Source organism: Xenopus tropicalis, chromosome 2, assembly GCF_000004195.4.
Source record: "Xenopus tropicalis strain Nigerian chromosome 2, UCB_Xtro_10.0, whole genome shotgun sequence".
In the NCBI taxonomy this organism is placed as follows: Eukaryota; Metazoa; Chordata; class Amphibia; order Anura; family Pipidae; genus Xenopus; species Xenopus tropicalis.
The window spans coordinates 135,005,557-135,029,517 of NC_030678.2; the positions used below are offsets into that span (position 1 = coordinate 135,005,557).

General features: G+C 40.1%; 1 protein-coding gene across 1 annotated transcript in view; it reads left to right on the top strand.

The window, feature by feature from the left end:
* Window positions 1-19,058, top strand: part of rb1 (retinoblastoma 1) — a 95,299-nt gene extending 76,241 nt beyond the window's left edge. The window contains exons 18-27 of the mRNA NM_001282525.1: window positions 1,026-1,144; window positions 6,233-6,369; window positions 6,709-6,854; window positions 7,703-7,807; window positions 8,177-8,290; window positions 9,202-9,359; window positions 12,006-12,036; window positions 12,946-13,088; window positions 13,213-13,262; window positions 16,393-19,058. Of these exons, the coding sequence (NP_001269454.1) occupies window positions 1,026-1,144; window positions 6,233-6,369; window positions 6,709-6,854; window positions 7,703-7,807; window positions 8,177-8,290; window positions 9,202-9,359; window positions 12,006-12,036; window positions 12,946-13,088; window positions 13,213-13,262; window positions 16,393-16,466 (1,077 nt within the window). The 3' untranslated portion in view covers window positions 16,467-19,058. The remainder of the gene's footprint in view (window positions 1-1,025; window positions 1,145-6,232; window positions 6,370-6,708; window positions 6,855-7,702; window positions 7,808-8,176; window positions 8,291-9,201; window positions 9,360-12,005; window positions 12,037-12,945; window positions 13,089-13,212; window positions 13,263-16,392) is intronic.
* Window positions 19,059-23,961: the final 4,903 nt, after the last annotated feature.

Here is a 23,961-nt window from a genome sequence, read left to right on the forward strand (position 1 = left end):
AGCTAAGCCACAAACGGAGGTGATGCAAGTAAATCAGCTCTATTTGCTAAGTTGAGCAATTAAAAAATGTGTCTGTATTCTAAACAGTTTCCTTTCTGAGAAGTGGTTTAGTCAGTGTTTAGTCTCTTAATACTGGCCTCAAGTGGAAAAGTACTTAGACACTTATTCATTGTTTCTCAACTTAACATTATATATTATATATTTTTTCACAAACCCTGTTGTCAAACCCTGTTATGCCATTTTGTTACTTAAAATGGTAAGTAATCAAGCTGGCATTAATAAAAAGTATACTTGAAATAAACCCTGTTTAAAGGAGAAGGAAAGGCTAAGTCACTTGGGGGTGCTAAAATGTTAGGCACCCCCAAGTGACTTTAATCGCTTACCTTGTACCCTGGGCTGGTGCCCCTGTTTGCAGAAAACAGCACCAGCCCGGGGTACCTTTGAGCGAGCGCTTCCTCCTTCCGCCTGCATTTTGCCGGGACCCCACGAGCGGCGCATGCGCAGTAGAGTGAAAAGCCGACTTCTCTGTTAAAGTTCGACTTTTCACTCTACTGCGCATGCGCGCGCGGCAATACAGGAAGGAGGAAGCGCTGCAGCTACCCCCTGTAGGGGAGCGCTTCCTCCTTAGTTTTGGAAGGACTAACGACAGACGCATGCACAGTAGAGTGAAAAGCCGACTTCTCGCGACCTTCGTGCGCGCGACGGAAGGAGGAAGCGCTGCAGCTACCCCAGGCTGGTGCTGTTCTCTCCTAACAGGGGCACCAGCCCGGGGTACAAGGTATGCGATTCAAGTCACTTGGGGGTGCCTAACATTTTGGCACCCCCAAGTGACTTTGTCTTTCCTTCTCTTTTAAGTGGCTTTACAATTATTTTAATTTTACAGAAATCCGATAGCTTTTTGTTGAATTGTGCAATAGATAACTGCAGATCATCACTAATTTGTATTTATTTCCATATAAATAGAATTCTGTTATTAAAAGGCTAACAGTGAATATTTGCTATTTACAAACTTTTGCTTAATATAGGATTCACCACTGTTTGATCTAATCAGACAAACAAGGGAACGGGAGGGTTTAGTGGATCATCCAGAACTGGTGAGCACATTGCAGCAGCCGGTACAGCACAATCATACAGCCGCAGATTTGTAAGTAGAATGCGACCTGTCTGCTTTATATATATCATTAACATAAACAGTATATTAATAAAACTATTGTCAAGCTAGAAACCTTAATTAACAATACTAGAATTATTTTTCTTCCTCCTTATTAGGAGTTTTAACCTAAGAATTGACTCCCAAAATTTATTCCCTTTTTAATAAGACAAAAATACACAGTAGAAAGGTATGTGATCCAACTGTGTCAGAATGAACGCAGTATTGACTCAACTTCTACTTGCACTGAGAATTTGTCTTTATATCAGATACTACCGGTGGGCTGCATATTCTTGCATTTACATGAAATCATATGCACAGAAACAGCAAACCTTCAGCCTTCAGAGAGGCTATTACTTTTTTCCTTCATGCTGTTTAGTATTATTTATTTATATTTTTAACCCATCACTTAAATTTATGTTTACATTTAACAGATGCATTCTGCAAATTTATTATTTTTCTACTGTTGATTAGGTATAGTCTTCTGTACCCCCAAGCTGCATTAGGTAGCCCTAACTCTAAGGTATATGAGCTGGGGCTGCCTAATGCTGTTGGGCCACTGGAGGCTATATCAAATAAGCCATAGATGAACATAAAATACCGTATATACTCGAGTATAAGCCGAGTTTTTCAGCACTAAAAATGGGCTCAAAAAGTAACCCTCGGCTTATACTCGAGTATATACATGTGCTTTTGTCCAAAGTCGCTGCTCCTCGCTCGCAAGCCCCCCCCCCCCGACGGACACAGTGTGTAACTGTGCGCGCGCTTTTCGAATATATACGGCACCTGGTACTTAGTGTGCATTTGTCCCCAGATGCTGCTCCCGTGCCTGTGTGTAACTGTGCGCGCGCGGCCACGTTTGTTCGCGTGCATACGCGACCGTGTGACCGCAGCTACACACTGGCACGGGGAGGGTAGCACGCAAGGAGCAGCGTCTGGGGAGAAATGCGCGTGTGCGCGGGTGTTCCAGTACTAGTGTGCGTTACCTCAGGCTTGCAGAGTGAGTACAAATTAAACATTTGAGCTGCCATTGTTATTTCATATATTTGTGTAGAGAAAATACTCAGATAAATACTCTGATAACTTTGCTCAATGACAGTGTCAGGGAGAGAACAAAATATATCAGTTTACTAACTAAACTGGAAGTAATATTAATTAGTTTGTGCATGTAGGTTATACATCAGACAAACAATCTATTTATGGGACTGTGCCACGAGGATAAGATAATTAGTTCATATAAATAAGCAGTATCCTGTGAATGTATCCCGCAAACTTACTCATAAGCAAGGCAAGCAGAAAGCCATGCATATGCCCATACGCTAAACCTGATGCTAGTTGTGGTGGCATTAATATTGGAACCAGAGTATGCAGCTCCAATATTGGTGTATGCAGGCTATTTAATGGGTGAAAGAAGTGCCTAGTTGCACCACATACAAAGGGAACCATGAAATTACAACTTGTTCAAGGCAGTACAGTACTGTAACTTTATAGGGGGGGTCATTACATTTCAACACCCCTTCCTAAGTCAGGCCTTTGCAAAGTGCAAAGATTTTGTAACCCAAATGATGTAATATATTACTTGTTTAGGCTTCAGTTGTTCTTAACCACAGAAGTAATTTATCAAACAACAATAATTAAAGTGAGTATCAAAGAATAAGCAGTTTGACACAGGCTCATACACCCTTAGAGCTTGTGCTTGTGAGCATTTCTTGAACATCCCTGCTGCATTTAGTTCTCCTTTAACCACAGTGCACAGGATTGGACTGGGAATTAAAGAGAGGCCACCTTTTAGTTAACTTTTAGTTAAGCATGCCCCACATTGGAAAGCACTGTCACTCACTGCACAGACCAGCAATATAACTCTCCTTTACTCAGTGGCCCAGAAACACGTCACATTGACCCCAGCATTATGTGATATAATGGCACCAGCAAACTATGACACAATTTCCCCAGCTTTTCAAGATGACCCAAGGTGACCCAAACAAGGTATCAAACAGGAACTGAAGTATTTAGTTATCTATTACTTATTTATCTGTTATTTATTTGATTATTGAAACTTGGCAGTAGCTGCTGCATTTCCCACCCTAGGCTTATACTCGAGTCAATAGGTTTTTCCAGTTTTCTTAGGTAAAATTAGGTACCTCGGCTTATATTCGGATCGGCTTATACTCGAGTATATACGGTATCTATATGGCAAGCTTGACTCTCTTAATGGATTCTAACAGAAGACCTTTGTAAAACACAAAGTATGTAAATGTGAAATACCCTTTAAATGCTTCTAGTATATTTCTTGAATATCACAGGTTTAGGCCTCCTTTAATGGGTAAGTACACCACTAGTTTAATGAGTAGGGTTTGTACTGAACGTACTTTAATTTAAAAAAAAAAAAAATAGGTTCACTGAACAGGGCAAAATCTGAAACTGCTACATGCTACTTCCTAATTCATATGACAAGAATTAAAACAAACTAGTAGTCCACTAAGAAAATGAGCTGCCCTGTATCTCTCAAAGCTTAGCAGGCTGCAGCTGATGAAGGGAGGGGTTTGTTTGTACAAAGAGCTACTTAGTTGGAGTGTTGATTTGTTTTGTGTTCATAAGAGTCAGGAAGTGGAATGTGACTTAACTTTCAGATTCTGATTTTGTATTTTTTTTTTTTTTTAAGTTCTTGCACTTATTAAAATAATAGGAAAAAACGTATGTTCAGCACAAGCCCTAATTATTGAACCCATGGTGACATACTGCTCCTTTAAGTAAACCCAATGTAGAGATAGGGGGTATTTACAGTAAAGGAAGTCCCTATATTTCCTGTATCGAAGTAGGAGAATATTATTGCAAGTATATACGTTATACATTAAAGGATAAATGTTTCCAGAAATAATCAGAAGATTAGAAACAGATACATGAGATTGTTTTGCAGTTTTATGTATCTTACAGCACCCAGCCATTCACATTGAGAAAAAATGCCTAATGTTACAGCCTGTGGTATGAGATAAAAGCAGTTCCGTTTCCTTTGAAAACAAACTATTTGCTCTTATTTCAAAGAGACTTGGTGACTGGGGATTCTGTTAACAAATAGTCCAAAAAAAACTTTGACACATGCAGCTCTACAACTGTTAAGGCATCATTCTGACATGTCCTTCTTTTGTCTAGTCCTGCTAAATCATGTACCAACTATTTCTGTTATTGGCTTCCATGAATGTTCCTGCTGATCTACACAATCTAATAGATAGGACACTGCAGTGAGGTTCTCTATGCCAAATCATGATCACACACTGCGAATACTATGTGAGGCTTGCTGTAACATTACATATGAACCACAGAGGTGAGACCAGCACTGAATAAGAGGCACCAACCTAGAGGCTAAATGCAGGTGCATCTTGGCCACATTCATTATGCCGCTTACGCTTGGTCTAAAAGTGTGTGAACAACTTCAAAAAATAGGCTGAACATTGATGTTTTGGGCTTCTGTATCTCAGAAGCCGGCATGGAATAACTTTGCCTAAATACACAAATATATTTTGCTTGAATACTATACCAGTATTACATGCATCAAGTATCTAATACAATGGTGTTTTGGCAAAAAAATTGTGTCTGCAAGTAAACAAGATGGTAGATATCCAGTTATAAATTAAAGGACAAGGAAAGGCAAAGTCACTTGGGGGTGCCAAAATGTTAGGCACCCCCAAGTGACTTAAATCGCTTACCTTGTACCCCAGGCTGGTGCCCCTGTTAGGAGAAAACAGCCCAGGGTACCTGTATGGGTGCGCTTCCTCCTTCGTTTTGGAAGGACTAACGACAGACGCATGTGCAGTAGAGTGAAAAGCAGACTTCTCGCGACCTTCGTGTGCGCAACCGAAGACGGAAGGAGGAAGCGCTGCAGCTACCCCAGGCTGGTGCTGTTTTCTCCTAACAGGGGCAACAGCCCGGGGTACAAGGTAAGCGATTTAAGTCACTTGGGGGTGCCTAACATTTTGGCACCCCCAAGTGACTTAGCCTTCCCTTGTCCTTTATGTTTTATTTATGGGAAGCAGGAAAAGAAGCGAAATATTATTATTACTAACACATATTTATAAAACGCTAACATATTCTGCAGTGCTGTACAGTAAATGGGTGTATACATTGAGCATACATTAAATACGTGTATACATTGAACATGCAAGATTACATACCAACAACTGATTCAAGAGGTAAAGAGGATTCTGCCCAAAAGAGCTTACAATCTAAAAAATATACACAATATTAAAAATGTAACAGATTAAATACAACAACAACCAACAACTGATTCAAGAGATAAAGAGGGTTCTGCTCAAAAGAGCTTACAATAAAAAAAAAATAAACACAATAAAACAGGCCTGGACTGGGATTCAAAATAGGCCCTGGCATTTCAAGTACACAGAGACCCACATCTTACAGCAGCCCCTCTGGAATTTGAGTCCACAGATTGCCAGTTCAGGCCTGCTTGCACATACACCAGTGCTTACAGTCACACAAATTTCCCCGCACTGCAGCAGAACCAATCTCACACTATAGTATCAAAATGTACAGTGCTGCATAAATACATACATACATACATACAGACAGTTTTATACAAATTTATACATACAGACAGACAAATTTAAGGGCAATGTCACATGGTGCTATTTGTAGCCTGTGTTTTGTCGTAGCTACACAACACCAGCAAAAACCCTGCCATAGACAGTACTGGGAATTGTCTCTGCTAAAACATTCAAATTGTGTAAATGCTCAAAAGTTCATACAAAGGCATTTTTAAATATTTTCTGGCGCTTTGTAAGTGGCAACAAAACGCAGCCTGTCATTGCCCTAAAGGACAAGTTGTTAGGCACCCCCAGAGACTTTAATCTCATACCTGATACTCCTGGCTGGCACTTGCCTGGGTAGTTTACAATACTTGGCTCATGCAAAAATAAATGTGTCTATTTGTGATGAGGTGATCATTAATGTATTAATTGGTTAGAGTTTTGCATTACTTTTCTTGTTTTGGGGTGGGGGGGGGGCGGCGAAGACCCAAAGTAATTAATGAACCCATGTATATTTTTGTGTTTTTTGTTCTGTAATGTTTAGGTATCTCTCACCTTCAAGATCATCCCATCAATGTCCTGTAACTAGTGTGCGCACCTCATCTGTTACTAATGGGCAGGTTTCACCCTCACAACCAGTTCAGCAGAAATCAACCTCACTGTCACTCTTTTACAAAAAAGGTATGATTTTTGGTTTTGTTTTAATGCACGGCACTTATTGGGGTAAAGAATATTACAGAAGGTACTACATTTGAAAACGATCGCTTTAAAGGAGAATGATAATGATAACAAAATGATTATTAAAAGTATTGTTTGGAATATAAATTTATTCCTAAAGCCCCAGAATTTTTCACAGAGCATGAGAGGCCTCTGCAACTGAGATTTTAAAGCTTTAGTCTCAATCCACTCCAATGAATATCACGTTTGTGCAAAATATATATATAAACCAAAAATGTTGTATTGCCGTGACAGTATTATCTTTATTTTTTTGTGGTAATTGCTGTTCCTGTTTTAATCTAGTGTATCTTTTGGCATATAAGCGGCTTAGCAGTCTCTGTTCCAGCCTTCTCTCTGACCATCCGGAACTTGAACAGGTGATCTGGACACTTTTACAGCACACACTACAGCATGAATATGAACTTATGCGTGACAGACATTTAGACCAGGTACTGTATTAATATATTTATTGTTTTGTCACACTCCATGATTACTTATAATTAATTTGCAGAGAAGAAAAGGGCATGTGTTTCCTTGTTCATTGTTAAAGTATAGGTAATGCATTCTACCTGGAGTTGTATAATAAGACCTAACAATAATTAAATAAAATAATTTTTTTTTTATTGTTTAGATAAAACCATAAGCAGAATACATTTTCATTACAAGCCCTATTTAGTTGGCCCATGCTCTACATACACAATATTACCAAAATGATCTTGCCACCTACTTGTCTACCATTAAAAGTATTGTTAGTATACATGAGCATTCTTAATTTTTGTGCAGAAAGAGGAATCAAGTAATTCTCCCGAGTGTATACCATAGTGCTAAGGTTTGTTTTTTTACTGGGGCCCTAATCCAAACCATAAAAAACAACAACAGAACAGCTTTCCCCTTTACAATAATTCTTACACATTCAGGAACGTAAATGGTGAGAATTGGAAATTCTTAGTGCTAAGGCACTTTTCAGGGTACGTATCAATTAACCAGTGGTTTAATTATCCTTCAACAGAGCCAACAACCATGGAGGGGGGCTCTCAGAGTGTGGGTCTGCACAATGGGTAGTCCCCCACCCCAGGCCATTCTGCCACTTAGTGGTGAGGAGCTCTATGCATTGGGCCACCCTAAAGATTTTTCCTTTGGGGGGGGGGGCTCACCCTTTTAAGTATATATATGAGACTATATTATACAACTCCAGGAAGTAACATTGCTAGCTGCTTTGATAACTACGTACTGCTTTATACAGGCATTGTTTTCTGCATTTTTTTTATTCTGCAATAGTTTTTTCTCTGTATTATAGATTATGATGTGTTCTATGTATGGGATATGCAAAGCAAAGAACATTGATCTAAGATTTAAAACCATTGTAACAGCTTACAAGGGACTCACAAATACAAACCAGGAGGTAAGACTTAAACGGCAAAAATAGTTACACAGTGAAAATAAAGATCTATAACAATACTACTACATCTTCTAGCAGTGCTGGCTGAAGAAATTTATATTTGTCTGTATTGACTTCCTGTATGTGTGGAATATATGAGGACATTCACCAGCTAATATGAAATAGCGAGATGTATACAGCAACACTGCAATGTGTCAGTATCACTGTAATGTAATAACAGACTCTCCAAAAACCAAGCAACTAAATTAACACCAACAATATCCAAACATTTTAGCATATCCAGTTTTGTAGTATGTAAATTTTGATTTTGAATGGCGAGAGTTAACATTATGTTTTCTATTTGTCCTAAATTCCTTTATAATTGCTTGACAGACATTCAAACACGTACTGATCCGAGATGGGCAGCATGACTCTATTATTGTCTTTTATAATTTAGTCTTCATGCAGAAACTAAAAAGCCATATCCTACAGTACGGATCAGCTCGGGTAAGATGTTTTTTCTCATTTTTACATACATCAGAGGTTCTCAAAATAGTCTCTTTTTTGTAATACTGCTTCTTGTATTTGTTGACTTTGGTCTTACTCTGATTAAATGCATAAGGAACAAACACAAATGTATACTACAGAGCTCTTTAGCTTCCTGACATTAAATCAATACATGATGGGAAATAAAGGCATTAGGTAACCCAGTTGGGCTACAAGATATAGCCATATGGTACAAGATATGCCAAATGTTTATGGCATTAGACTTTAAAAATTGATTTGCAGTATCTGGCATAACCAATTATAAGTGGGGTAATTTCTGACCCATTTTTGACCAGCAAGTGCAGTTGTAGTCAACTAACGCAACTTTAGGCACAGTGGTTGTGAAAAAACACATTCATTAAAGGTACGTTTGTCTAACGCTGCTCGTAGCACTTCTGCTCAGTTGTGCTCAGTGTCTCTGATTTATGTCAACATGCACACACAGTTGAGCTCATTTAAACACATCATCCCTAATTACACAAGAGGCATTGTGGGTAAAAAAGATGATGGTGACTTGCAACCTTATTTGTCATCTTTATGACATTTTATGATGCTTCTGTTGCTCTCCAAGTCTTTTTATATTTGACTGTGGCTCACGAGTAAGAAAGGTTGGGGACCCATGCTGTATGAAATCTAATTGACGTACTACAAGGACAACACTTATCTACACATTAAAAAATGATGCCTGCTTACAGAAATATGAGTGGCCAAATAAGCAGGTTGTTTGGGGCCCCATATAATGTAATAAACAAATACTACTGTGCCCTACGAATGACTAGGCTGATTTCAGTAACATAGTCCCTTTTAGGCTATGTATAATTATATAATTCTCTTGATGTACTTGGCTAAGTTTCTGTTCTTTTGTTCTCTAGCATCCAACATTGTCTCCTATTCCTCACATCCCAAGGAGCCCTTACAGATTTGGCAATTCTCCAAAGGTTCCAGGAAATATTTATGTATCACCATTAAAAACCCCATACAAAACAACTGATGGCTTGCTTTCTCCCAGCAAGATGACTCCAAAAACAAGGTTAGTAGTGTCACCACTAGTCAGGAACAAGTGGAATGCAAATTGGTAAACTAAGAGAACATATTAGTGTTTGGTCACCTATATATTGTACCTAATGGGGAAACTTTCAGGCACATGAAGCAGTTGGCAGAAACATGGGAACTAGTAAAGGAGAAATAGGCCATGGGATAATACCTTTATTCATGGCAGTGCTCAATTATAAATAAAATACACCAACCACCACTACAATATATGCCTCGGATGCATAGTGCATGATTTATATATTATTTAAAAAAGAACGCAACACCAAGATTTCTTGTGAAAAATCAAAACCAGAAATTATTTTTTTTTTTTTTTCTAACATCTATCTGGTTCCGCATGTTTTTTCTCTTGGGGGGGGGGGGGGGCTGCCATATTTGTGCAGCAGTAGTCCGTTAGCATTAGAAGCTATAACTGACATGTTGAAATGGAATTTGGCAAAAGTATGATTTATTATAAAGTTAGGATGCCTCCTTCACCCCATAGCACACGCATTGTGCACTCACTCGTGCCTGCAGACACCCAGACAGGGCTCTGGAGATCCAAATAACTTTCAGAATCTTAAGCGCATCCAGACGCTGCTGCTCCGAGTGTCTGTAAGAACGACCAAATTGACATGCGGCTGGGTGGCATGCTGCCCTAGGCCCGGGCCTTTGTGCTCTTTCCCCTTTAGCTCTTGTATTGGTTACTGGTTGTTTTTTCAGGACTGTTGAGTGGGTACATAAATCCTTCAACTCCGACTCCTCAGTTTATGGTACTTCTGACTTCAACTCCCCTGTTTTTAATATACTAATGTATTTTCCATGTTGATTGACACAACATGCACAACATCAGGGGGCTCAAACTCAATTTACCTGGGGGCCGCAGGAGGCAAAGTCAGGATGAGGCTGGGCTGCATAAGGGATTTCACAAAAAATTGGCTTTCAATTATGGGAAGATGTTCTGTGTGCACAGTTAGCTCCTTAGCAGCTAATTGTGCACACAGAACGTCTTCCCATAATAACTGTTATGATGGCATAACGTCATTTCTGCAATCAGCAGCGCCCGCCCGCCATGCCTTGCATTATCCCTTGGATCGCAATAAAAATCGCGATCTATTCATTGCTTTTGAGAAGGCGTTGGTGCGGGCCACAAAATATTGTACCGAGGGCCGCAAATGGCCCGCGGGCCGCGAGTTTGAGACCCCTGCACAACATACATGGCATTTCATCACTGCCAAAGCTATTTTAAAGCTATTGGCCATACAAGCCTGGCACTGCCAACACGAATAGGGATACTGTTCAAGTTTGGATCTAAATCTTTAACCAAGCCTATATCATGGCTTTTTATTTTGTTTATTAAAGAAACTAAAAACAGTCCTTAAACCTAAAGTTTAAACAAAAGACAAAAATGAAAACAATAAGGTTATAATAGCTGAGATGGACTTAACACTAGTGAAACAACTACACACTGGGCTTTATTCTTACAACAGAGAAGTACTTAATTATGACTATTCTCTGTGAAATAGGACAACGTATTTTTTTTTCATTACAATGTAAATTTATTAGGTGTTGAACCTGGTATATATTTGCTGACTCCAGTACCCAAAAATTGCTTCCGACTCCACAGCTCTGGTTTTTGTATGTAACCTTGTATGTTCATTGTATACTACCATTTAATGTACAGTGCCACTGTCTGTGACTTTATATATTATACATATTGATTGCTCAAGCACATGTGGCTTTCGCCTGAATTAATTTCTAGTATGATGACAGTTTTAGCCATTTTTTGTTTTACAACAAAAAGAGAATGTTCCTTTTTCTTCATGTTAACTTGATTTTTGTTTATTTTGGTGAAGCTTGTTTTGTTTTTTACTAACACTGCTGGATGGATACTAGATACACATTAAATTGCATTTAGACCTCAGAGTTTCAATTCTGCCTTCATTGACCACATACACTTGTCTTGTGCACGATACAGCAAATTAATTTTGGGAACCTTTTTGCAGACCCATGGTGATTGTTGTAAAGCAGCACCCACTCTTGTGACTAACTGAAGATATTTCTAGATAGGATTTGCTAATGATACACCCTCATCTAATGCTGCCTACAATAATGCAATACTTATTGTAAATCAAGTATATTTTCCCTTCATTGCCTATTTATAGATATATATATATATATATATATATATAAGTCCAAAAATTGGGTGCACACCAGGATATTTTTTAAAGTTAAAACGTTACTTTTATTTAAACATACTGTTAAAACAGGCCAACGTTTCGGTCTCCTCCTAAGACCATTATCAAGACCACATATATATAAATATATATATAGACAAACAAAAATATAAATATATATATATATATATATATATATATATATATATATATATATATATATATGGATATATAGTTTTGTTTTAGATTTTTAGATTTCATAACTGCATATTAATGTAGAGAGAGGTGGAAGAGATAGGAAAAGGTGGCAGTCCAGAAGCAGTTCTAAATTATATCCCTACTAATGAAGGTGTAATGTATCTTTGGATAACTAGTGCAATTGTTTCGTTATCCTATACATTTTTGTGCTGAGAATTAATTGATTCTTTTTTACTTTGTATTTACCTACATCCATTACTTGTGTTTTGCAGTTTCCTTATTTCACTTGGCGAAACATTTAGGGTATGTATGTTTTTTATACATAAGTACATCTAAATGATTGTGTTGCATTGTATGGTGTTCAGTCCATCCAGTGTCAGAATTTTGTCAGTACTGAAACAAATAAAATGATTCTGCTGCTTTCTCTAACCATTGGCAGGGATAGTGAGTTATATAATGGTATAATTACACAATTGCAGATGGTCAGGAGCAGAACATTCTGTGTGCAGCACAATTTGCCATTTGTGCTGGTGTCATTACTTGGGTGCCACAAGCACAGTGTCGGACTGGGATGCCAGGGGCCCACCAGAAAATCCTAGATTATGGGCCCACGCTCCAAACTATTTTTCAGTCACTTCTCACTCAACCGCTATATTTTCATAGTTTTTTTTTATCTTTACATACTATAATCTATTCTTAATATTTAGTCTCTTTGTTCCCATAAAGAAATAGGGAATTTCAATAAATTAGGCCCAATTGTTAGAATCAGGAGGGCCCACTGACACCTGGGCCTACTGGGAGTTTTCCTGGTATCCCTGTGGGCCAGTCTGACACTACACAAGCACACAACTGACAACTTTCCCCCCAATTTCCAGTGAAAAGAAACAGGAGAGAATCCTTGATCCCCCGCTGTTACAACTGGGACAGATCAGGAACAAAATCTTGTTTCTTGTCCTACCCAGGAAGAGTATGAAATGCTGTAGAACAGAGCTGTATAACTTGAGCCAACAGATTCGAGGGCCTCCAGACTTCCCAGTTGGTTTGGCTTCTAAACGTTTGGTACATTGGCCCACTATGTGAATAAAGTGAGAAACTGCAGAGTTGTGTAGGAGCCCATATTGCCTCTTGGTTTCACTCCTGTAATTAAGGATCTCTGTAACTTTATACGATTTCATTGTGTGGTTATTATGTCTAATGTTTTCTCCCATTCAGTCACCTGACAGGTTTCAGAAAATTAACCAAATGCTTAACAGCTGTGAGCGACCAATAAAAAGATGCGCTGATACTGGTGCTGCTCCAAAGCCCCTGAAGAAGCTTCGTTTTGATACAGATGGACAAGATGAAGCTGATGGAAGGTTAGTTGGTAGCTAGGGAGTGTCTGGGCAAAGTTATTCTCATTCTTTACGAAAGTTACAATTTGTAATTGTTTTGCGGTTTTCAGTGAATTTATTTTTAATGAGTTCAAATTTTTCTCTTTAGCAAACATATATCTGAAGAATCCAAATTTCACCAAAAGCTGGCAGAAATGAGTAAGTATTTTGTGAGACACGTGTGTGCTTGTTCAACCATGGGGTGGCCCTAAAATTATCTGTATTGGGCACATAATTGGGAAATAGATGGAAATATATGTAGTGATGTGTGCATTCGGCAAACAGTACCACACTCACAAGAGTATGTTGCCTTTTGTCATACAGGTATGGGATCTATTATCTGCAAACCCTTTATAAAGAAAGCCCTGAATACTTTTCCATAGAAACATATTTCAACAAAACTCTTTGGCCTTTTTTTTTTTTTTTTTTTTTAATTTTATTCGTTGAAATAATATTAGACTTGACACATGGTTTGCCATATTACAGATGCCCTACTTTTTAATGCAAGTGGAAGTACACTTTTTCTCATTATAGATGCCCAAGATCTGAGCTTTCAAGATGTATCATTTGTTACATATCACTACTATAGGAATTGCCATACACTCCTCAGCACTGTACAAGGCCATGGGCTGCTCAGGGGTCCAGTTGTAGGACTTTAGCATTATATGGCGTACATGCTGAGTGCTGGAGACAGCTCAAGCAGGATTTAGACTGAGCAGGTTTCTCTGGATGTTTCTATAACTCATATGGAATTCATGTATAACTCAACTAATGGTTTTTTTTTAGTCCACTAAAAAGTGTGGTAGACTTTGTGGTGGACAGAATCTTTAGTTTGAATGCAGGTCATGAGAGAGGTTTATGGATTTTAGTCCCGTAGTTTCTGGGAGTACGTTTTAAACTTCACTGATTCCGGAAGGGTTTTGGTTTAGATGGTACACTTTGTTACTATAGCCATATATCCCATAGTGTATCTCCACATGGCACTTACTGTAATATGGCAAAAAAAAGAAATACTTATTATATATTTATTTTCTGGACTTTGTTCTAATTACTCTTTCTCACAAGCTCATCTTCCCTCATGAAACTTTCACTTTCAGGGACTCAGTAGTGAGAACGATAGTGTTTTCAGGGTCTCACTATATCTGGAGCACATGTCCACAGGAACATTCTAAATGGGAACCAGCTGCCCCTCCAGTGGCACAGTCACTATAAATGGGACTAGCTTCTGGAAACAAAAATCATATGAAAAGGGTCTTTGAGGCCTATACATAAAATCTCCTGCTGCAAGTGCTGGAACACTAAGGATTTTAAAAAGGTGCTTTGTTACAGAGCAGTTCTATCCTCATTGCACTGTTCATAAGGGTCCATTTTCAGTACCCATATCAGGTCCCTGAGAGCTCACCTAGTTTCACTGTATTTATGCCACCAGCACTTAGTGTTATTGCTACAGAGGGCTCATTTACAAACATAGGTGCTGAATTGCACAAGTGCATTTGTACATTGGTTGGTATGGGAAATTGCACTGGTGTAATTAAGCACTTAGGTTAGCAAATGAGTGGTACAAGTGGCAAAAGCAATTTTGCAACTATCTTACTCCATCGTGGCAGTGTGCGAGAGTGTGAGCGCAGGGGGAAATCTGAGCAGGAGGCAAATAGCTAGTACAGGTATAGGACCCATTATCCAGAATGCTCGGGACCAAGGGTATTCCGGATAAGGGGTGTTTCCGTAATTTGGATCTCCATACCATAAGTCTACTAAAAAATGAATAAAACAATAATTAAACCCAATAGGATTATTTTGCACCCAATAAGGATTAATTATACTTTATTTGGGATCAAGTACAAGGTTCTGTTTTATTATTACAGGGAAAAAGAAAATCAATTGTAAAAATCTGAATTATTTGAATAAAATGGAATCTAGGGGAGACGGCCTTTATGTAATTCAGAGCTTTCTTGATAATGGGTTTCAGGATAACGAATCCCATACTTGTATCTGGCCTCACAAATCTGTGTGTTCCCAGTAGGAATTGCAGTTACTCCCAGTTGTTATTCAGCCTGTAGCCTTGCATCAGTATGCTGCACAGCCTTTATGGGTGCAACTCGGTGTAAGGCATTGGTGCTTTATTTTACTTTTTCCTTTAGTTCATATTTGCGCGTGCAGGAATATTAACACTAAGTGACTTTTTGTTGCATTTAATATTGTTAAACCCTCACCACTATTTGTCAGACTCTGTTTATTTTGGAATTTAGAGATGAGTAAATATTTGCAGATTAAGCTGGTATTCACAAGTCAGACTAATAACAAGCGGCAGACTGAAAGAGTTCTGTGACTGGAACGCTATAGTGTGTACATAGGGTCATGTATTGTTGTAACACATTCCCACTGAGCAGCTATCAATAGCCATACGTCACAGTGAGGTGCACCTATAGGAAGGCTTCGTTCCCATTCACTAGACAAACAAACTTGAAGTCAAATGTAGCAACAAAAAGTATTATTTCATACTTGGGAATCCTTAATGCAAGAAAAACTGATTGGCCAGTGACTCCATACCTACAGCTTCAAGGAAGCACCCACAGCTCAGGCAGAGTGCTGTACAATAGTTGAACTATTATCTTTACTGGACAAAGTATCTTTTTCAATGTACTGCTATTTTGTAGCTAAACCTGTCTGGGTCTTTATCCCACTATTATATGGGCCAGTATTACTTTATGACACTTTCCTTCTTGCAGTTCAGATTGGCTGTTGTGCTTTGGCAGGGGGCTGTGGAGTTGTCAGCCTGTTACTGAGAAGATGATGAACTTTAATTCTGGTTATAGGATTATTTGGGTTACATTTCTTTCAAGGGCTCTAGTGATTTGCTGAAATGAGAATACGCTGAAGGGACACAGGATGTTGGCTCCTCTGCACTCAGGAAGGGTGAGAGATGCGGATCCGCTCCCATATATCCCTCAGTATAACTGCACTGACAAGTACAGCTTCCCTCTCTGCTCCGCTACACAAAGGGAGAAGAGAGGGAATCAGCCCGAAATTGCCAGCTTTTGTATTTTCAGGCCAATCCCCAGTTGGCTTGGCTCAGTGAAACCAAGAGGAGGCTTGTGAGTGCAGTTTCACTGAGGTGCGTATGGCAGCGCATCCGGCTCTTTCTGATTCTGGCTTCATAACTAGAATAATTATAATTATCACCAATAAAAAAGGATATGGGCACAAATTAAAGGGGGGTGCTGTTTCTAAATTTGCAGCGACAAATCTGATTTTTAACATTGATATTCTGGTATTTGTCTTTCTTCAGCATCCACGAGAACAAGAATGCAGAAGCAAAAGCTCGAGGAATCGCTGGAATCTCCCCAAAAAGAGGAAAAGTGAAGCAGTTTTTGATATGTTTATTATTGTGCCTAAATTTCCTATTTCTCTCCAATTGACCCCAGTTGATTTTAATGGAAAAGCTTTTGGCTTTCTATTGGAATTGTTTTCTAAAGAACGCAAGTTCATTTTTTTTTTTACCAGTTTTTGTTTTAATTATACAAAATTTTATAGACTTTTAATCTGTTTAATAAGTCACAGTTTCAGTTCTTTCATTCTTTGTGTATTTAAGATTTCTGAGGGGGTGAAACTGATGTGCACTATTCCTCCCAAGGGAACTTGGGATATTTGATACTTGAGCTACTGTCTGAGCAGTGTGCGCATATTTATCAAGCTAGACAGGATAACTGTCAGTTTCACTTACAGCCAGACTACTGAACAAAATACTCCTTTTTCCTTGTTATAATTCATGATGTATATATATGTGTGTATGTGCTTCCCTTTGGCACAGAAGGGTATGATGGGAGTTACACAAATCCATTACGTATGCAACAACTCAGCATTCACTGTACCCTGCGAGTTATTAGTAATCATTTAGGAACGTCCACTAAAGTGGAAGAATCCACAAAAACTTGAATAGAGGGCATAACCCCTACCATATAAATCAATATTAAATTGCTCTTTAGATTTCAAGATATTAGCAGTTTTTTTTTACACTGCTTATATCATCAATGTGTTACCTGTGTGCCCACTGTATTCTGGTGCTGGCAAGGGCCCTGGCGGAACAGCAAAACCTGAATTTACTGAAGCAGTAAGGATCTCCTGCTGTCACACTGAGCAATAGAACTGAGCAGGGAAGTGTCAAGAGACGCTTCATACTTAAGTTACAGGCAGGGAGTACTTAGGTCACGCATGTGTGATATTAACAAACTCCTAATAAAATGAAATCTAAGAAAATAATATATAGATTGCAAAAGGCCTGGGAAGAGCATCCATGAGCAATGCCCAGGGCACTTTTACTGACTGCACTCTGACTGTTAGATGGAAGCATTTCTAATGAGGTACTGAAATAACCTGTATTGGTACCTTTAACCCCACAGAGTCTTTTATTTTATTGTGCTTTTAACTTCCAACATCTTTTAATAGTTTAGCTTTGCCTTGTTTTGTGTCCAGACACTGCAGTTTTTCTGTGCCACAATATAGGTAAGTTTTGCTTGTGGCAATACACATACATGTAAAAAAAAAGTTTATGCTGTTTATAAACCAGTTTTCATATATTGTACACTTCCAGGGGAATCATTCAGGAACCCCCATGTGGCCTTTGCACTAGCTTCACAACAGAGACACATAAGGAATATCCAGCTTCTGCCATTCCAGCAGCCCCAGCCAGGTTCGGAGAGAGTCACAAGTAGTGCTCTATAGGAATTAAGGAATGCAGCAGAATATAAAAGGGCATGAGAATATAAAACAGGAAATTCTGCATCGTATTGTATTGGGTTCTACCCATTTGCACTGTGAGATCACATTGCTGGGAAACAATCAAATGTAGTTTGTTGTTTTCTTGCCATGTTGGTGACTCTTCATATCCCTTTGCCCTAACAGCTCCCATGATAGCCTTCTTGTGTCCCAGAGACAGGCACATAACACATACACAGTGGGATTTCTTGTGCCAATTCTAGTCCTGCATACTTGCACTCAGGTTCATTCATAAAGTGTTCCCACAACTGTACTGTGCCTTTTAGTGAATAGGGTGTGCGTGCCATACTTACCATAACCCCTCTCTTTATACAGACATATATCTGTTTTTGCACATAGGACATGAGGTTCAGCTCTCACATTTGCTCATCCTGCAAGTTACACATTTCTGGAGATGGGCCTGTATCTATTCTTTATCAATATTATTTGAGTATTGTTGGGAGACAACATGGCGCCTCTTCCACCACTGCAAAATATATCGCTTACTACAACTTGGCAATTTATTTCAATAGCCCCTGCTTATCATACTCTCTGCCTATAGGCTTTGCCAGAACCTAATGTACGCAACTATAACTGCTGCTCTATGTCAGTAATGTAAAGCTGAAAAGAGAGAATTATATTGATCACATTGTAACAGTTTATAGAGTCCCTGCTACTGGGAAACTTCATTCATTTATTTTAAAAACATACATTTTAGAAAACCAGAAAAAAACAGGAAGCCATTAAAAAATAAAAAATCATTATTTGTAGTTTCTGATTCAAATAAAATGTTTTGTGAAGGTGAATTTCCATTTTCAGGACTCTGTTACGTGATGTTACTGGTTGTGTTATGTCAGGTTCCTGGAGAGGGCTCAGCACCCATTTCTGCACCTGACAGAACAGTAACGTCTCCATCATTCTGGCACAGAAACCACACACCAACTTCTCCATCCCTCTGCCAACATGTATCCCCCAGTGCCGTACAGCCAGACTCTCATACATTCACTCTTATACACAGTGCCGCCATGATCCCAAAGGAACAGCAAGCAAACAAGATGCTCACTTCCAGGCAAACAATACAGAAGTTCAGCTGTGTTTGTAGAAATGTTTAAGCTTTATGTTCACATTCTGTAAAACCTTAATAATATTTGCATCTGGTTCTGGTTGGATGATGGTTTTAATAAAGGCCTAGTCTGTTGCTGCCTTCTCTCTGATTTGTTGCAAGCCAGGACCATACATAGCACCCAGTGTCACTAGCATTATTCCTTATTGCCTACAGTCACGTTGGGTGTCTGCTTGTTCATGGGTAGGTTCTTATTTTAAATTGTTTAAAGGAGAAGGAAAGGCTAAGTCACTCGGGGTGCCAAAATGTTAGGCACCCCCAAGTGACTTTAATCGCTTACCTTGTACCCCGGGCTGGTGCCCCTGTTAGGAGAAAACAGCACCAGCCCGGGGTAGCTGGAGCGCAGTGCTTCCTCCTTCCTGCTTCATTTTGGAAGGACTAACGACAGGCGCATGCGCAGTAGAGTGAAAAGCCGACTTCTCTGTTAAAGCTCCGCTTTTTCACTCTACTGCGCATGCGTGCGAGCGAACAGGAAGGAGGAAGCGCTGCAGCTACCCCGGGCTGGGGTAAAAGGTAGGTGATTTAACATTTTGGCACCCCAAGTGACTTTGCCTTTCCTTCTCCTTTAAATAACTGCGTAACAAAAAAAAAAATAAATAAATAATATATATATATATGCATGCTAATGGTTCCCCAGTTTTTGCCACAGTTTTGAGGAGCATAGTTTCTATCAAGGTCTGAATTTTCACATCCTCTGTGTCCTGGGAGATGAGCCCCAGTTTTAGACGAGGAGAGCTCAGTGTAGTTGGGAGTGGATTGTATCCAAGTGGAGAGATGATACAAGGGGCAGTTATTGTTTGCTTAAAGGAGAACTAAAGCCTAACTAAAGAAACAAGCTAGAAATGTTATTCATTATGTTTTGTGCTTCTGTACCAGCCCAAGGCAACCACAGCCCTTTAGCAGGGAAGATCTGTGCCTCTGAATGTGCCCCAGTAGCTCCTTCTTGTCTGCTGATTCCCTGCACATGCTCTGTGCTGCTGTCACTTACTGAGCTTAGGGACCCACTCACAATATACTGTATATATAGAATATAAATGTCACAGTATAAGGCCGATTAGTGATGCATTTGAATTCACATAACTTGGCATCTCTGAAACCAATTCAATTAGCATCAGAATTTAAAAATCAGCCCTGTAGCCTCAGTTTATATAACAGGCCAGCCTCAATTTCTGCTCAGCTTCTCAACAGCCGCTCGGAGCTCACTGAGCATGTGCACTGTCCCGGACATTTCTAACAGAATCCAAGATGAGGACCTCCTCTGACAACTGTAAAGACCTTTATCATTACTACTAAGCAGATGCTGAAACTTTTCGTTAGTGCAGTCAGTTTAGTATATAAAATATGGCATTTCTAGCAATATTCATTTGTAGGGTTTAGTTCTTCTTTAATGGGGAGTCATGATAAACACTGCAAGGGAAAAAAATGGGAGTTAGGGAGGCCAGTTAGTAAAAAGTTGCCGTATTCCTGGTGGGATTGGACAAGGGCATGGATAAATCTTAGGCTACTGCCACAGGTGGTGGATTCTTGGGCCTGTAGAGAAAGGCAGATAAATAACCCACCCCTACTCCTAAAAGCTTCTTGATGTGTCTGCACCCAGTGACATTGCACTTAGTTTCATACAGTTATATTGGTGTTTGTATGGGCAGCTTTAGGGCAATGACACACTGAGCTACTTGTCGCAGCTACAAAATAAACAAAACTGATAAATGTCTCTACGTGTGTTCTAGCAGAGGCAATTCTCAGTATTGTCTATGGCAGGGGATTTTCTGGTGTTTAGTAGCTGTGACAAGCGGCACTGTGTGTTACAGCCCTGAGGCCAAGGACACATTGAGTGTAATTCTCTGACTTCTCCCCACTTTAATGTTGTCTGCAAAGAGATAAAAAGCACTGAATGGGAGAGATGTTTTATTGCGGTGACTGTGCAACCCATGGGCACCCCTGTCCCCCAGAATTAGTTCAGCTCCCTTGTACCGCTCATTCACTGACACAGCATGGCACAAATTCAGTGCAATAATCTCTGCTCTTCATGCTTCCTGCGTGGGAAAAACACATGGTGCTAGTTTTGTTTGCCACTGCTGGACACAGCAGGGTTAAAGGACAACTTTTTACAGCTCAACCTTATATTTGTAATTCTCCAGCACTTACACAGTATATCCAGTACAGCAGTCCCTGCATTACAGTGCACCTTAGTAAAGCTACATGCGCTTGGGTTCCTGGGCACAGATCACAGATGCTGAGTGAGTGCTGAGCAGAGAATACAAATGATTTGATCACTGACACAAGCAGATACACATCCCTGTGCCTCAGCCTTTAATCCCTCACTAAGCAAACAGCTGGCACCTGTATGGAGAAGCCTCCCATCGCCATTCATGCACACAGCATGTAACACTCACATAAACAGCGACTAGTGGCTAAACCCACAGTCTGTCTGATGTCTGTATCTTGTCTGTACAGGCCCCCTGGCAGCCTCCAACCTGCCTATTGTAGTGTTCTCACACTGCACTCTGGCAATGGCAGGGTCCTTTCAAACTGGTCTAGTCCCCCCATCCAATCCAGGCCTTTCCCATTTCTGCATGTAATAAATCCAGGTTAATATCCAAGGAAAACTGAATATCTTGCTCCCTCCTGTCCAAGCTCATGATGCAACTATTAATCTACTTGATCCAGAACTAAATATCCGCTAAAATATCTAATTTCTTTTCATCCCAAGGGCTAAATAAAGCAATGAACACTTCCCAGTGGAAGACTCACTGTATCTTGCAGCAGCCATAATGTTTATTGTTTTAGACTTTGTAAGTAACTGCCTTTTCCCTTGTATAAACAGCCCCCCCCCCCGCCTCTCTTTAGGGCTCTGGCACACGGGGAGATTAGTCGCCCGCGGCAAAACTCCCTGTTCGCGGGCGACTAATCTCCCCAAGTTGCCTTCCCCTGCCATCCCACCGGCGAACATGTAAGTCGCCGGCGGGATGGCAGACGCGGCGGCGCGATTTCGCGCAAATCGCCGAAAAAGACTCGCGAGCCCTTAGAGTTACTGTACCTACTTATTGTGCTCTTCCATATATAGGGTTTAACTGCTCTTTAAGACTTGCGCTACAATATATATACAGTGGCTTACAAAAGTATTTGGCCCCCTTGAACTTTTCCACATTTTGTCACATTACAGCCACAAACATGAATCAATTTTATTGGAATTCCATGTAAAGACCAATACAAAGTGGTGTACACATGAGAAGTGGAAGGAAAATCATACATGATTCCAAACATTTTGTACAAATAAATAACTGCAAAGTGGGGTGTGCGTAATTATTCAGCCCCCTGAGTCAATACTTTGTAGAACCGCCTTTTGCTGCAATTCCAGCTGCCAGGCTTTTAGGGTATGTCTCTACCAGCTTTGCACATCTACAGACTGAAATCCTTGCCCATTCTTCTTTGCAAAACAGCTCCAGCTCAGTCAGATTAGATGGACAGCGTTTGTGAACAGCAGTTTTCAGATCTTGCCACAGATTCTCGATTGGATTTAGATCTGGACTGTGACTGGGCCATTCTAACACATGGATATGTTTTGTTTTAAACCATTCCATTGTTGCCCTGGCTTTATGTTTAGGGTTGTTGTCCTGCTGGAAGGTGAACCTCCGCCCCAGTCTCAAGTCTTTTTCAGACTCCAAGGGGTTTTCTTCCAAGATTGCCCTGTATTTGGCTCCATCCATCTTCCCATCAACTCTGACCAGCTTCCCTGTCCCTGCTGAAGAGAAGCCCCCCCAGAGCATGATGCTGCCCCCCCATATTTGACAGTGGGGATGGTGTGTTCAGAGTGATGTGCAGTGTTAGTTTTCCGCCACACATAGCGTTTTGCATTTTGGTCAAAAAGTTCCATTTTGGTCTCATCTGACCAGAGCACCTTCTTCCACATGTTTGCTGTGTCCCCCCACATGGCTTGTGGCAAACTGCAAACGGGACTTCTTATGGTTTTCTGTTAACAATGGCTTTCTTCTTGCCACTCTTCCATAAAGGCCAACTTTGTGCAGTGCACGACTAATAGTTGTCCTATGGACAGATTCCCCCACCTGAGCTGTAGATCTCTGCAGCTCCCCCAGAGTCACCATGGGCCTCTTGGCTGCATTTCTGATCAGCGCTCTCCTTGTTCGGCCTGTGAGTTTAGGGGGACGGCCTTGTCTTGGTAGGTTTACAGTTGTGCCATACTCCTTCCATTTCTGAATGATCGGTGGAACAGTGCTCCGTGGGATGTTCAAGGCTTTGGAAATCTTTTTGTAGCCTAAGCCTGCTTTAAATTTCTCAATAACTTTATCCCTGACCTGTCTGGTGTGTTCTTTGGACTTCATGGTGTTGTTGCTCCCAATATTCTCTTAGACAACCTCTGAGGCCGTCACAGAGCAGCTGTATTTGTACTGACATTAGATTACACACAGGTGCACTCTATTTAGTCATTAGCACTCATCAGGCAATGTCTATGGGCAACTGACTGCACTCAGACCAAAGGGGGCTGAATAATTACGCACACCCCACTTTGCAGTTATTTATTTGTAAAAAATGTTTGGAATCATGTATGATTTTCGTTCCACTTCTCACGTGTACACCACTTTGTATTGGTCTTTCACGTGGAATTCCAATAAAATTGATTCATGTTTGTGGCTGTAATGTGACAAAATGTGGAAAAGTTCAAGGGGGCCGAATACTTTTGCAAGCCACTGTATATAGCACTGTGTAAACTTTAAGTGATGTCATGTAAACCGGAAGTTACATCACATGTTAATCATTAAACACTGAAAAAGCTCATTTGTTGGGGGGGTTCTCCCTAAATGTCCCCCTATAGCCCACCCCACTACAGCAAAGGGTACCCACAGACAGCCCACACAGTCAGGGCACCAAGGATATTCCAAGTCCTGACTGCTTTGTGAGTATTCCATGGGACCCTGACCCGCTGCAGGAGCATTACGAGGCGCAGATCTCAGGTATATACAG